At 38.2% G+C, this 14,990-nt stretch overlaps 2 protein-coding genes across 2 annotated transcripts in view; both read right to left on the bottom strand.

The window, feature by feature from the left end:
* Positions 1 to 14,919, bottom strand: part of kcnj9 (potassium inwardly rectifying channel subfamily J member 9) — a 34,217-nt gene extending 19,298 nt beyond the window's left edge. Inside the window, exons 1-3 of the mRNA XM_033983023.2 lie at positions 14,595 to 14,919; positions 5,640 to 5,840; positions 4,766 to 4,961 (exon numbers count right to left, since the gene is read on the bottom strand). Coding sequence (XP_033838914.1) covers positions 4,766 to 4,961; positions 5,640 to 5,732 — 289 coding nt within the window. The 5' untranslated portion in view covers positions 5,733 to 5,840; positions 14,595 to 14,919. The remainder of the gene's footprint in view (positions 1 to 4,765; positions 4,962 to 5,639; positions 5,841 to 14,594) is intronic.
* The window catches only part of LOC117385200 (MICOS complex subunit MIC26-like), a 57,595-nt gene that overhangs the window by 33,093 nt on the left and 9,512 nt on the right, over positions 1 to 14,990 (bottom strand). The gene's annotated exons all lie outside the window — the stretch shown is intronic.

The following is a 14,990-nucleotide window of genomic DNA, read 5'->3' as shown; positions in this document are numbered from 1 at the left end:
TATAATCAGATTTTGCATGTGACCGCAGCCAGTGAGGTCAGGTTATCCACACTCTGAAGCTCCTCTGAGATTCAAAGTCAAACCAGTGGAGACAAAACTATTATTGGCCCAATGTACTTCACCCAATCCCTCTGTGATCGACCGCTCGTGCACTCTGCTCTGGTTCCCTTCAAATACGATAAAAAGCAACACGTAACTGCATACACGAAGGTAGACAGTGCCCGCAGTGACACAGATGCTGATTTTTTCTGTAATCTTTGGCAATATTTTGATATAAAATTATGTTTACCTGTGACGTAACAATCCTAAAAACAAGATTCATCTAATAAGTGTGAATGATAAGAATATGAACAATATCAAAACATGTTTAAAAGCTCAAAAATCACATTTGGATAATATCTGTTCTTTAAAGATCCTATATTACACTTAATTGTGAGTTTTAAGTCATGTTATAATGCTGTTACCTCATCAAAAAGATACATGGAGTTGTGTTTTCTTTCATTCACACGTTGTGTTTGAGTAATCCGGGTTTATTACTGTCTACATCTCCAAAACTGAAAATGCTCTGTTCTACCTTGTGATGTCATGAAGTGGTAGTTTACAGAACAAAAGGTAAAAGGTAGCTGTTAACTTAAAGATAAGAAATTCCAGGTCTGAAATCTTCCAAATAATTCTACTGAAGGTGTCTGGAGTTTAAAAACACAGTGGAGCACTTCCTGTATCACCACATGACATCACAAAGTGGAACAGAGAGAAGAACTCAGCCTAAATACTGTATGCAGGATTTGTGTGTTAAACATGTGTGAATGAAACAAAACACAACTCCAGGTCTGTTTGTAATGAGGAAACAACATTATAATACAGATCATAAAATAGTGTAATATGAGTTTGCTAATATATTTAAAGAGCAGTACAGTATGTAACTTTTTTGTATAATTTGACACTATGCAGATTAACGCTTTGCCCGAAATGTTCCGTAGCATGGCACTAAACTTTTCTTGCTTTTGTTTTTATTGCTTAGAAAATACCTTGAAAATCATTCTTATTGTGAGTTGGTTTGCGTTTCCATGGAGATTGATAGGTTTAACGCCATACTGTGGAGCATTCCAGGCAACGCAGTAACATCTCCATGGAGACATGCAGGTGACGGACCCTACACTAGAAAAGTTACACAGTGCACCTTTATTGTAGCCTCCTACAAACCAGTAACCACATTATACCTTACATCACACACACACACACACACACACACCCCCCCACACACCCACACACACACACGCACAAACACACACAGTTTAACAGATACAGTCCCTTTACTTGTGCATCTGTTTTATGCAAATGAGCTTTTTGTCACTGAAACAAAAGGACGATTATTTTACAAAGGCGCGGCGTTTTCATGTTTAAATTCACTTTGTAAAAGGTGAGGAGTTTAGCTGTTTGAAGCTAACTGCAGCTGACAGCCAACTTTCCGTGGCCTAAACCAAAGCGCTCGGAATCACAGAGAGTTTCAGAGGAATGTGGTGATGAAGGAAAAGAAAAAAGAGGGAAAGACAGAAGGAGGAGCACAAGAGTTATCAAACACAACCATCAGACTGGATTTTTACAGCTGTTAAGATTTAGATTTTGCTAATGTACAATAAAAATCAATTGTTTTAAAGACGGGCTACAAAACTTTATTCTTGTTAAAGGTACACTGTGTAACTTTCTCCTTGTCTCCATGGGTATACTTTTGAATGTTCCATTAAATTAAACTTATTTATCTTATATATTCTAATAGAGGTGTTTTTACTGCTCAGAAATATACATTCTTACTGTGGGGAGACTCACCTCTCCACAGATCTAACCTGTAACCTTTCCAATAGAGGGTCCACCACCTGCTCGTCTGCCTCTGTACTGCTTTGCCTGGAGTGTTCCACAGTATGGCATTAAGCGTTTCTATGTCCATAGAGACAAGCAGATAACACCACCAGGCTAAGTTACTGGTAAGATCTGTGGAGGCGACTTCACTCACATTAAGAATACTTTTCCAAATAAATTAATGCATGTTTTTTTAAAGTAGTTTTTAAGAAATAAAAACACCTGTAATTGAAAAAAACACTATACAATACTGTGGAACATTCCAGGCAGAGCAATAGAATCTTCTTAGTAACCGACAGGAAAAGTTATATAGTGCACTATTAAGCACCATTAAACATTAGGGCTGAAAGATTTGGGGAAAACATCTGTGATTTTTCTGACAAACACTGATATTAGATTTGCAGTTTTTGTTTTTATAACAGGATTTTGTTCACATTTTAAATATGTACAGAAACACCAACTGACCAAATAATACAAGAATCACCACTCCTTTTCAGGAGTGGTGGAAGAAGTACTCAGTGTTGTTACTTAAGTAAAAGCACAGATTCTGGAACAAAAAAAAAAAAAACTTAAGTAAAAGTATTAAAGTACCTGTTTAAAAATGTACTTAAAGAGTAAAAAGTAAAAGTATTTCTCACAGATTTTGACGTCTTATAAGGCTTTAAATGTAGTGATTTTGATAAGGATTTGTGCTGAATTTTATTTTATTTTTTTCTAGCTGTTTTTATTTATATATTTTTTGGTTTGTTCAAATTTAAAACTTTTTCAGCAGGTCTCAAACAATAATAAAAAATACTTTCACTTTTGTGGAAAAAAATGTAGTGGAGTAAAAAGTTCAGTTACCTGCTTTCAGATGTAGTGAAGTACAATTAAAAAGTATGTACTTAAAAATTGAAATTTGAAGTAAAGTACAGATAGCCAACATTTATACTTAAGCACAGTACTTTACTTCTTTTACATTACCTGTACGTTACCTTCCGCAACTGCATTTCAGATATGCTTGTACCATAGACTGTATACATGTAAATGGACATAGCTAACCTGCTAGCCACCATGTTCCAAACAGGAAGTGAGCAAGGGTGTGATTCAGCTCCATCAACTCTGGCTCCAATTCACTTTCTATTGAAAAACTGTGGCCCTCTCGCTGTAACTGCTGCTGTCAGACTCGTCATTTTGGTCTTAAACTTTAAAGGTTTTTATTGTGTCCGTAAATCAAGATATGAACATTAATAACAGAGACAAATCAGGCGCCTTCTTTCCCTGACGTTCGTCCTGCTAGTGTTCGCAATAGGTTTGATTGACAGCATTGCTAGCAGTGTTACCTCCAACAGCCTCGCTCCAGATTGACTCTTTGGTTAATATGATACTTACGATCATAATTCCAAGTATGGCTCCAAATTGGCCCCTATAACTGCTCTAGCCTCGATGAGCTTCATTTGACTGAAGCCGAACGCTATGGGTGACATCACACTCACTTAGTCCACTTCTTTATACAGACTATGGTTTGTATAGATCTAAACTACAGGGTTATAAGACAGGAGATGTTGTTTGTGGAGGAAACGTTGGTACTTCAAAACTTGCAGGCTTTGAGATTTGCAATTTCCTTCCATTAAAATTGCATTTTCGTTTCAATTGTGATGAATACTGCAGCCCTACTTTACATGCAGATATAAAAAGCAATAACTGCACGATAACACAATCACTCTTCAACCATTTTCCTTATCAGGTTCTGAATGAGCGATGAGCCAATCACACTGATCCGTTCTACCATCATCGTCTCTGTCTTTTCACAGCCAAATTACATGAAAACTGTTACTCAGATTACAATGGGGTAATTTCCTCAGATAGCATTAGCATGATAGCACAGTCCATGTGACAGCAGCATACTGTGAACCGCTCATTAAAACGAGATGGAAACGCACTATAAAAAAGTGACGTTTTATGAAGAGTGTGTGAGAACGCTGAGGGGTGAAGTGATGCGGGTAAATTAGAACAGTGTGCTGACAGCTGGACGAGCGCAGGCAGAGGCAGTGATACATGTGACGCTGGTCTATGGAGGAGTCGATGCTGCAGCACTCACAAGATATTATTAGAAATATACAGGTAATTAAAGGAAGTGTCGATTGCTTGGTTAATCTGACTGGTCACAATTAGCAAACACAGAAATTATTTAAGTGACATACTTGGCTAACAGTTTGATATCTTGCCTTATTCTATCTAAGCTGCAAACACTGTCATTTAGACCTTGTTTGAAATGTGCACTACAAACAGAATCTGGCAGTTATAAATCACAAATCTTATCACAGTTGTGCTTGTCCGAAAATTTGGAATTCAATATTATTTCCAAAATTTTGCCCTATGCCATAAGAAAAGCAAAAGAAAACTTCTATTCTGTGACTGGACAAAAAGAGTGAAGACGTTTGGTTGCTCGTTCAAGCTGCTTCTTCAGTTCTGGTCAGATTACTGCTGGACACTGCCTTATATCTGTCTGAAGGAGGAGCTAACTACACTGAAGCTAACACACCTGTTTGTTTACAGTTTCTGTTTGTTGGCTAGGTCTGTTGAAGTACACTAAGTGTGAACTGTGTCTGAGTCATATTTTGCATAATCGTCATAAGGTCCCAAATGGGTGCTCTCATCCCTATTAGCATTCTGGCTAGCACCTTGTTTTGATTTAGATCTGAGGATGGAGTTATAAATAGGAGATAATTGATGTCTAAGCTAGCTCATAGGTAAATTTGTCCTCTACATTTGACCTTTGAGAACATGCATATTACACATAGAGAGGTTGAACCCAGAACCTTCTTGCTGTGAGGTGAGAGTGTTAGCCACTGTGCCACCGTTCCGTTTAACTACATAACATGATTTAAACTTCACTACAGTTATCTTCATATTAAAGCCCTCTCACCCCATCCAAAGCGTCCCCGCTCCTTCTCCGGGCCCTGGGTCTTCTTGCGGTGCTGGTTGGCCGTGGCTTCTCTCTCGGCGAGTTTAGACTGAAATGACCGGTTCACTTTCGCCGGGGGCAGATTTGGCGCCGTTTCCGTTGTGACGACATGTCCCAGTTCATCTGATGTGAGGTTATAGGAAGCGTCTGTGGCCACCTGCAAGAACAAAACAGGGATATACAATAGCTTAGTCTGGATGTCTGTATGACATTTTAATCAACTGTTATGGCGTTAAAGGAGCTGTACCTGATTTTTACCTTAAAAATGTGAAAAAAACTAGTTCATTTTAAACGGTTTGTAGTGGTCCAAAGTTATTTCTCACTTACCTTATGCATTCAGAGCATTATTCACAATGATGAGTTTATAAGCACTTTTCACAACTTTCAGAGCAGAGTTTTCACGTCACGGTAATGCTAACAACAACTAGCAACTAGTATCAAACTAGTATCAACTAGTATCAAAACTATAAACTCATTTGAGCAGGTATCGATAATAAAAAAGTCCCGTTCACAGGACAGAAATGAGACTTTCCTTAACAGCTTTAGAATGATCTTGAGCTGTATCTTTCACAAGTATAAGACACATAGACTAGTATACACCACGGACCACTATGAACCTACTGCACACTGACGGATATATGGGAATATAAAAGAAAGTACTACCATTTAATGCTGAAAATCACATTCTATGGTCTAAAGAAAGAGTGTTTTTGTCATGGTATCAGAATTGAGTGTTGAGTCTATTCTTTAGTATCAAAGTTTGAAATGTTTGTATCGTGACAACATTATTAATGATTCTGACAAACTTCATCTTGCTTCACAATTTGTGGCTCACCTCCACCTTCTCCTCCTCTCCTTCTTGCTTCTCGTCCACGGGCAGAGATAGACAGTCGGGCCGCGCGGGGATGGCGGAGTCCTCTAGCGCCATGGTTAGCGTTAGCCGTTAGCCTCCTGGAATAGCTGCGTGGTGGTGTCCCTCTATGGAGTGTGTTTTCCAGGGCCTATTGATTGGATCATTTGTTTGCTCGGCCGAAACCTGCAAAGTAAGAAAAGATGCGATCATTACACAGACGATTGATTAGCTGCTGCGGTCCCTTTCAAACCAATAAGAAATGACCTCTGGGACCATTCACGTTTGATGTACTATCTGGTATTGACGCCTTTCTGGTTTAAAGAATAGATTTGACCTCTCTTCTGCCAACTGTGGCCATTAAAAGGAGCTAAATATTGACGTATTGAATGAAACACTGCAATCAAAAATGATCTATATTAGGTCAGTCGAAACATTAATCCTCATTTGAATTGGTTTGGTTAAAGTTAAGTGTGATTTATTTGAACTATATTATGACATGTTTAAAGTACACACAACAGGTTTTTTTTGTATATGTTTCATGCGTTAATAGGCTCTGGGCACAGCAGCACGCTAGCTAGCTCACGGTGTCTCAAAGCTAACAGTCACAGTCAAATATTAAATAAACGCCCTATTCAAATTGAAATTAATTAAAATAAAGGCTACCCAATTATTTTTATATGTAGAATACTTGAGTTTGTGGTGTTGTTTTAATACTTATGCATCAAAATTAGCATTAGTATTAGCACTAAGACACAAACATCCCTCTTCCTAAACACAGAAGTATTCATTTTGTTTTTGCAGTGTTTAACTTGTTGTCAGTGTCATCCACCTACAGTTCCCTGTCCACTGTGTGACCCTAAGCCCCTAACCTCTGACCTCTGACCTCTAACCCACCTGCAGCTCACTGTCACTGCCTCATGTTTAAATATTTATTTATTTTAGTGTGACTCTGCAAAAACCTCATAGAAATAAAATTGGACAGAAAGTAGTGACATACAAAATAGACACATTTACGCATAAGGAAGGCATTTTTCTGACAGTTTAAACCTTCATTTCACAAAATAAATGTGTTGTCAATTATTTTTATTAGTTTAAAAGAAACTATTGTGAAATTTAGACGACTTGTGGCCCTTGTTTACCTTATGGTTGCTAGGTAAGGGTATGGAATGACCTCAGTGTATGTCACACCTGCTGCCCCTGTCCAACCAGGAAGTAAAATTATAAACTCCACAAAAATAGAAAAAAATAAACTAGGCAATAGAGCAGCCTAACCTGTCATACACACTTTAAACCTGTTTTTCAGAGCGCATTACTTTACATTATTACATTATTATTATTACATTATTCTTTTGTACCACAGCTTTCCTAGCTGCTAATCTGCCCCAACAGCTCTGAACACCAACAATCTCTCATATGAACACATTTATTCTGCACGTTAAGCGTCTTGCCCAAGTGTCTCTGCATCGGAGCTGGGTTCAAACCGGCAACCTCTGGATCAATGGGAGGGGGTTATGACACTGTTTGACACAAGTTTTATAAAATGTATGTATATTTACCTTGATTTGGACTATTTATAGAACTATTGCAGATAAATCCACTTACATACATGTATTTCTGAATAATTTCATTAATAATTTAAAGAGGGGGTATTATGCAAAATCAACTTTTTTGTTATAACATTGTTCTCTCATCAAAAACATGCTTGAAGAAGTTTTAGACTGATGCATGTTTGATAATTTTATTGATCTCTTTCTGACCCTATTCAAACTCTCCTTACTTATTCTGTACAAGGCTCCACCCACAAGCCAACATCATAACAATTCTCCATAAATATACAAAAACATGATACAAAACTGTACACAGCAACTTGACAAACCTGATGCACGCTGATTGTGTTGTGATAGCGCTCTGAAGGGGCGCTATCACAACACAATATAACAACATTGAAACCAGTCACAAACATGAGCAATAGTTTATAATTTTATCATGGAAAAATGTGAATTCAAATAATTTAACTCACATTTTTGCAGTGTGTCTTTAATAACAAACATTTGAATTTCCCCATAACTTTCCATTATGACATTTTGATCACTGCTTTAAACGAGACACTGCCTCCTTCTAACCACGCTAACTGGAAGCCCAATTGTCTCTTTTATAAAAAGTGGTGGAGCGCTGCTATCTTTGTGAAATCAGTTCCTTGACATGCTGTATTGTTTTGTTTTGTGTTGAGGAAGACAAAGCAGAGAGGTATGAGACAATAGCGTTTCTAAGTTTAGCTCAGTGCTCCCCAATGACTTAACAGAGACCGAAGACCGGACCGCTGGAAGACACCATGTCTCCTCAACGTCTATTCCACAGATATTTCATCCAAACATCCAAAACTAAAAACAGAGAACGCAAAGATCAATATACCGTAAACTTTATGGTAAGAGGCGATCATGAGCAAACTAGTGCTAACAAATCAAAATCACACAATTATCCAACCACAAAAACTGCAAGTATTTAGATCATAGAATGTTCTCTGCAAAAAACAAAATATCCTGTATTGCATGGGATTTTTGTATTACTTTAGTTCAGATTTCAGTCTTGAACACTGCTGGACGTGTTTGTGATGTGAACTCTGAACAGAAGATACTTTTCAAACAGATGTTGCAAATCTAATCTAGAGCCAGATTTTCAAATTATAAACTGGGACACACCCGGTTGAGATGGTTGGTGTATATATAAAATAGTGAAAATAGCGAGTGATATTGTCCATTCTCGACTCAATTTTGTCTGTCATAATCTGAGGGACTTCAGCAGGTACATTTTTTGCCTTATGCTAATTTTTAAGCAGGTTTTTTGTATTTGGGCTAAATGAATGACAATATATTGCCCTCTTTACTGTTGGTTGAAATTTTAAATATGGAACTCAGCTCCAAATTGGCCCCTATAACTGCTCTAGCCCCAATGAGCTTCATTTGACTGAAGCTGAACGATGTGGGTGACGTCACACTCACTTACTCCACTTCTTTATACAGACTATAGCTTTAAGCAGTGTTATAAAGTTCCCTACTCAAAAACATACCTTGTGTTTTGTTTTATTCACACCTGTTTGAGTTACACTTTATTATTAGTCTGTCTATATCTCCAAAGCACAAAATGCTCTGTTCCACCTTCTGATGTCATGAAGTGGTAGTTTTCAAATTAAAAAATAGATTGAAAATTCCAGGGTTGAAATGATCCAAATGATTCTAGTGAAGGTGTATGGAGATTGGAGTTGAGCCACTTCCCTCTGGCAGGAGGCTACGGTCCATTGGGAACAGAACCTCTCGTCATAAGAACAGTTTCTTCCCCTCTGCAGTTTGTCTCATGAACACTTTATAATATCTGCACAAAACTGGACACTTTATAATACCGGTCACTTTAATAAATCATCAATCAATCAATAAATTAACGTTTATTTATAGAGCACTTTACAACACTCAAGGTGACCAAAGTGCTTTCCAGTAAAATCAAATTAAAACAAATCATGTTTGCACTGTTGTTCTGATGCTGCTGTTGTATATATTTTCTACCTAAGTACTAAGTATTTTATTTTATCTTTAAGCATATCTTTTTTAACTTTGTTTATGCCCTTATGTGTATTTATTCAGTGTGTTTTTATGTTGCATTTTATCACTGAAGTAAGTTCCTAGTCTGTGAGCTGTGTTCACTGACAATGGCAATAAAAGTCTTCTGATTCTGAATGAAACAAAACACAACTCCAGGTCTGTTTGTGATGAGGAAACAACATTAGAACAGATCAGAAAATAGTGTAATATAAAATTGGTGCCTATACTGTAGTAACATATTTTTATTAAGAAGGTTGACAAGAAGCAGACTGTGTAAGGTTAAGGTGGACTATTCCCAGTGGGGCGTGTGTCCTCTGCATTCGTCCTGTCAGGATCAGTGGGTAGCCGCAGTGCAATACTCATATTTATATCTTCAGCTATTATACAACACTATGATTTATACTATAAACTATTATTATACACTGAGAAACATGTCCACAGTAGATCTTTAGTTTAGTCACACCACTGGCCCCGCCCTCTCCAGGTCAAATGCTGTTAAGTGCCTAAGCTGGACCCTGCTGTTGTAACACAAATGCATGACTGGTCAGTTGTTTATTGGACAGACGCTGTTGTTTTAGTGCAGTTGCCATGGAGACGTGATGCTCATTTGCACCAGAGCACAGGTGCAAATGGAGAGAGGAGGTCTGTGAGGAGGTGCAAGGCTCTGAGGGACTGAGCTGTCTGCAATTACAACTGTGACGGCAGCATGACACTTATTACATTTGAATGGGATAATGAGATCATCTTAGGGGGTGGTTTAGAATGTTTTTGTTTTAAACAAAACATCAGTCAGTACATGTTAATACTTGTAGGGCTGAACCATTTTGGAAATGTGATTGTGATTGTGATTAGATTTCACATTTTACACGCCCAGAAATCTGACAAAAAGACTGAAATCTGTACTGACAAACACAAGAATCACATTTCAGAACATGTTTGTACAGATCTAAACTACAGGGTTAGACGTTTATACGCAGAATAAAACAGGAGATTTTGTCGTTTTTATTTGAATACTGTCTTTTAAGGAGTGTAATTCGCACTGGAGTATAAGTTGCACCAGCCAAAAAATGCATAATAATGAAGAAAAAAAAAAAAAAATGAGTACAAGTTGCACACCAAACAAAAAAGTGCAACTTATAGTCCGGAAAATACTGTAGATTCTTTTTCCAGACCAAGGGTTTAGTTTGTTTTCATCCCTGACAGTTTGGACTGCTCACTAGTGTCTTCCTCAGAGTGGTCACATGATGTTGCTGTGACGTGTCTGGTCAGCTGACTTAAACAGGATTTGGAACTGTCTTTCTACCGCTCAAGGCAGGACAATAGCGCCATCTGCAGTCCGACTTTTTCGGGACCGAATGTGAAAGTAAAAAGGCTCCTTCGTCTCTGTTTAAAGCCCCGTGGGCATGTTTCTGTCCAGGGACAATGTTTGTTGTCCTCTGTCTCAATAATGTCTGCTCCGTCCCAGTCCATAATGTGCTTCTCCCTTTTACAGTGATCCAAAATGGCCGATTTGAGTTGCTCCTGTTCTGCTTTGTGTTTTGTTGCTCCTGTGTACGCCTCACACTCTGTCCTATGTTCCTTTTTCCTGTGCTGAAAGCAGTCCCCGTTTCCCCCATGTATGTTTTATTGCAGGACCTGTTTAAATCAGCTGACCGGTCACATCACAGCACCATCATGTGACCACTCTGAGGAAGAGCGCCTGTGAGCAGTCCAACCTGTCAGGGATGAAAACAAACTAAAGCTTGCTCTGAAAAAGAATCTACTCAAAAATATAGCACTTATAAAACTGGAGCCTTTGTGATTCGCTTTTTGGGTCCATTCAAATTGTGATTTTGATTTGATTGTGATTAATTACCTTTAAATCGCTGTTATATTGAATCATAGTATCTCTATTTGCTCTCAGTTCATATAGGTTTTATTCTAGGTCCTGTCAAAATTCAAGTTTAGATTTTGACAGATTTTGACAGATTTTGAAGTCCGAAGTAAATAAAAACAATGAACGATATTGAAACTCATTAATCCCACAGACACAAATACCCAAGAGCAGATTTAAACCACAAAAGCTATTTTAAATCTACAATATTGTTAGAAAATCATGACAACAAATAAACACCAGAATGAAACACTTTAGTCGTTAGTTTGCATCTGTAATGAATCATACAAGTTATTAATCTTATCAAATCTTATCCTATAGCCAAAAAACAACCAAAAGTTCCTCAGTAGTGCAAAGACAAAGTACACACGATAAATACTGAACGCAAAAAAAAAATAGTTCCAGCTTTCATATACTGAACGATAAGTTGATATAATGATGTGCAATTCCATAAAACACATGATAAAACATGAGTAAAAAGTCAGAATTAGACAAGAAGCTAATTTTCATCTGTTGTTCCCAGGCCATGATGTTAAACGTAATAGTTCACAGTAGTAGCTTCTCAATGTACTGTATACTGAGAGGATATAGTGATTTGATAAACTTATTATTAATTAAAGCTATACTATGTAACTTTCTGGGTCCTCTGCCTGATTGCTTTTGCTCTGGCCGAAAGTGCACTGTACATCTTTAAACTTGTCTATCTCCATGCAAACAGGAAACAGGTGACGTTTCTAGCCAAGTTACAGGTAAGATCTGTGAAGTGGTGACACAGCTCACAGAAAGAACACATGTTTTTCAAGCTATTTTTGGCCACTAAAACACGTATTGTGGAACTTTCAGGGAATGGCACGAACAGAACTCAATGCATTTACCAACGGGGTAAAGTTGAATAAGTTGGTTCTAAATATTTCCAAAACCGCATGTATAGTTTTTGGTACTAAACATAAGTGAATTAAACCCTGTGACCTAAATGTGATAATTGATCAGACTTTGACAGAGCAGGAGACAAACACTAAAGTCTTGGGTGTCAGGTTAGACAGTCGGCTCATGGACTCATCACATCAGTCGTACTGCGTCAGGACGGGCAGAGGTCAGTCCTTTGGTCCAGTGCTGCACAGGTAGGCATGATAAGGACTATATCCACTTATCATTCCATACATGAAAGCTGGAACAATGTATTTTGGACTCTGTGTACATTTTCTTTGCAATAGTGTGGAGATTTTGAGTATTTTTCTTGTAATACAATAACATTTGTAAATGACTTTTGTGGCAAATTACTGCTTCATTCTGTTATGTATTAGCTGCAGCTCAGGCCTTTAATGAGACTATCTTAAAAGTTCTTTACTGGCTTTACCTTGCAGTATTGTTATTGAGTCAGTTGGATAAAGTACTTTCAGTGGTATCGTTTATCACAGTATTTCTTTGTAGTAATATATAGTGCTTTAAAATGTGTAATGGTGACAGGCCTGTGCACAGGGACACAGAGCTACTAGGGCAGGCCTTGGTTGTACTTTTAGGATGAATGTGAATGAGATGCACCTTATTTTGGCTAAAGGACAAATGAAACACAAGTCTGCTACATGCACACGACCAGATTTAAAAAGAGACCAGAACTCTTCGTAGATAAACTGGTGTACAGAGGCATTGTCACGAACATGTCACTCTGCAGGTCGGCTCTGGTGATTTCATTATTCCTTTGTCAAAGTCTGTGTGTACGAGGAGAACAGTATTATTTAGAAGGCCAGCAGTGTGGAATCAGCTGTCTGCGAGAACAAAGAAGGAGCAGATGTTGCTTTAAAAGACTTTAAAACAAAAACGTATGAATGAACCGTGTGGAGGATGACTGGGATGAATTGAAAGTTGTTTTGAATATGCATGAATTGTATTTGTTATTTCGTTGTTATGTAATCAGGAAAGTTAATGTTATACTGTGATTTTATACTTTTTAATGGACCCCAGGAAGAACGGCGACCACTTTGTAGAAGCCAATGGGGCTCCAACTGAATACGTAAATAAATACATCAAAATAACATAAAGCAGACTGCCAGAAAAGTTACACAGTGCACCTTTAAATTCTTGTAAAACTTTAGATAATTAGGCTCTTAGTCTTCTTCCGTTCAAGCCTAGTCTAATTAGCAATCTCCTGTACAACATTATGATGCAAATGCAGCACAACATGAAAAACTTATCAAACTTATTATGAGAGAGTCTGCTCTGCATTCACCAAACATATTATTTATATGTTTTGTTCCCATGTTTTCAGAAAGCTTCCTTGTACAAGTTAATTACAGCAACATCATAACATTATTTGCATATTAAAGCTCCTATATTGCACAAAACTGACTCTTGTGAGCTTTAAACCATATTATAATGTTGTTCTCTTCTCACAAACAGACCTGGAGTTGTGTTTTGTTTCATTCACACATGTTTGAGTAACACTTTATCGTTTGTCTGTCTACATCTCCAAAGCTCAAAACGCTCTGTTCCACCTTGTGATGTCGTTTTCAAGTCAACAGCTACCTTTTATCTTTTGTTAAATCGAGATTAGTAATTCCAGGTCTGAAATCATCCAAATGATTCTAGTGAAGGTGTGTGGAGTTTAAAAACACAGTGGAGCACTTCCTGTATCACCACATGATGACATCACAAGGTGGAACAGAGTGTTTTCGGGTTGAGAGAAGAACTCCAAGAACCTAAATCTGCAGGGTTTGTGTGTTAAACATGTGTGAAGGAAACAAAACACAACTCCAGGTCTGTTTGTGATGAGGAAACATTAGAACAGCTCAGAAAATATGCAATATGGCCCCTTGGAGTTATTTTTATTCTATGGGCTTAGTACACAAGTGAAATGGTACTAACCCCCTGTGAACATAGAATTATAATCGCATCATTTAGTAACACGTGAGCTTTTCCATAATGTGATCTGGCCTTATGTTGCTTTAATTACGCACACGTGAACACAGCCTATAGGTCCCAACATAAGCAAACAGCAACATTAACAACTATACAGTGTCAACAGAATCCTATTTGAGCCCATTTCCAAATATTTGACAGGTATCCAGGGAAGCCTTGAGCAAAAATAGCACCGTATAGCACTTGGACTACCTTTTTAAACCTTGTGCATGTTTCATAATGTGCCTGAGGCCGTGCATGCATGTTTCAGTGCGTTGTTACGTCCGTGTTGAGATTTCTTTTGCAATTAGAACCACAACTTCACGGGAATCTTTGTCTTAAAATAGGCAGTGTTATGCAAATGAGCCTGACGCACGTTGAGTGGTTTGTTTGTACCAAGGTAAGAACGATACGTGGTCTATTAGGGTAATTTATGCGTAAAATAGAGATTGATGGGAATTGTGACGCACTCGGGTGAAATACGGAGCAGAAATAGACACAGTTACGGGGTTTTTATAGAGATTGTGCGCGTAAAAGGAGGATGGTTGAGCTTGAAAGCAAAATAGCGATTCTTACCTGTTCAGTGGAGCAACTTGAAGGTGTGGAAAATTGGTTAGCGATTTGGTTTCATTAGGAAAATCTTGTGGACGAACGCACCGGGTACAGAAAGCGCTTACAGACATCCATTTTTGATGTTTACCCACGAAGCACTGCTCAGTCTTGTTGATTTTCTATCCAAACAAAGCCCACCTCGATGTGACCAGGCTAGAGAAAAAGGAAGGGGCTAAAATGTTTAGTAGAGAAGCCGAAATGAGTGTGCCATGAGCGGTGTAGAGGTAGGAAATGGTGGCGATGGAGGAGCCGGCTGCGCGCACAGATCCATTCCTCGTCGGTGTGTGAGCTTTGGATGGAGAGATGGAGGGGGAGGAGAGTGGAGGAGGAAGAGGAGGAGGAGGAGGAGGAGGAGAAGAG

Source organism: Periophthalmus magnuspinnatus, chromosome 17 (genome assembly GCF_009829125.3).
Source record: "Periophthalmus magnuspinnatus isolate fPerMag1 chromosome 17, fPerMag1.2.pri, whole genome shotgun sequence".
In the NCBI taxonomy this organism is placed as follows: domain Eukaryota; kingdom Metazoa; phylum Chordata; class Actinopteri; order Gobiiformes; family Gobiidae; genus Periophthalmus; species Periophthalmus magnuspinnatus.
The sequence above is the reverse complement of the archived record's forward strand: the minus strand, read 5'-3'. Positions and strand labels throughout refer to the sequence as shown.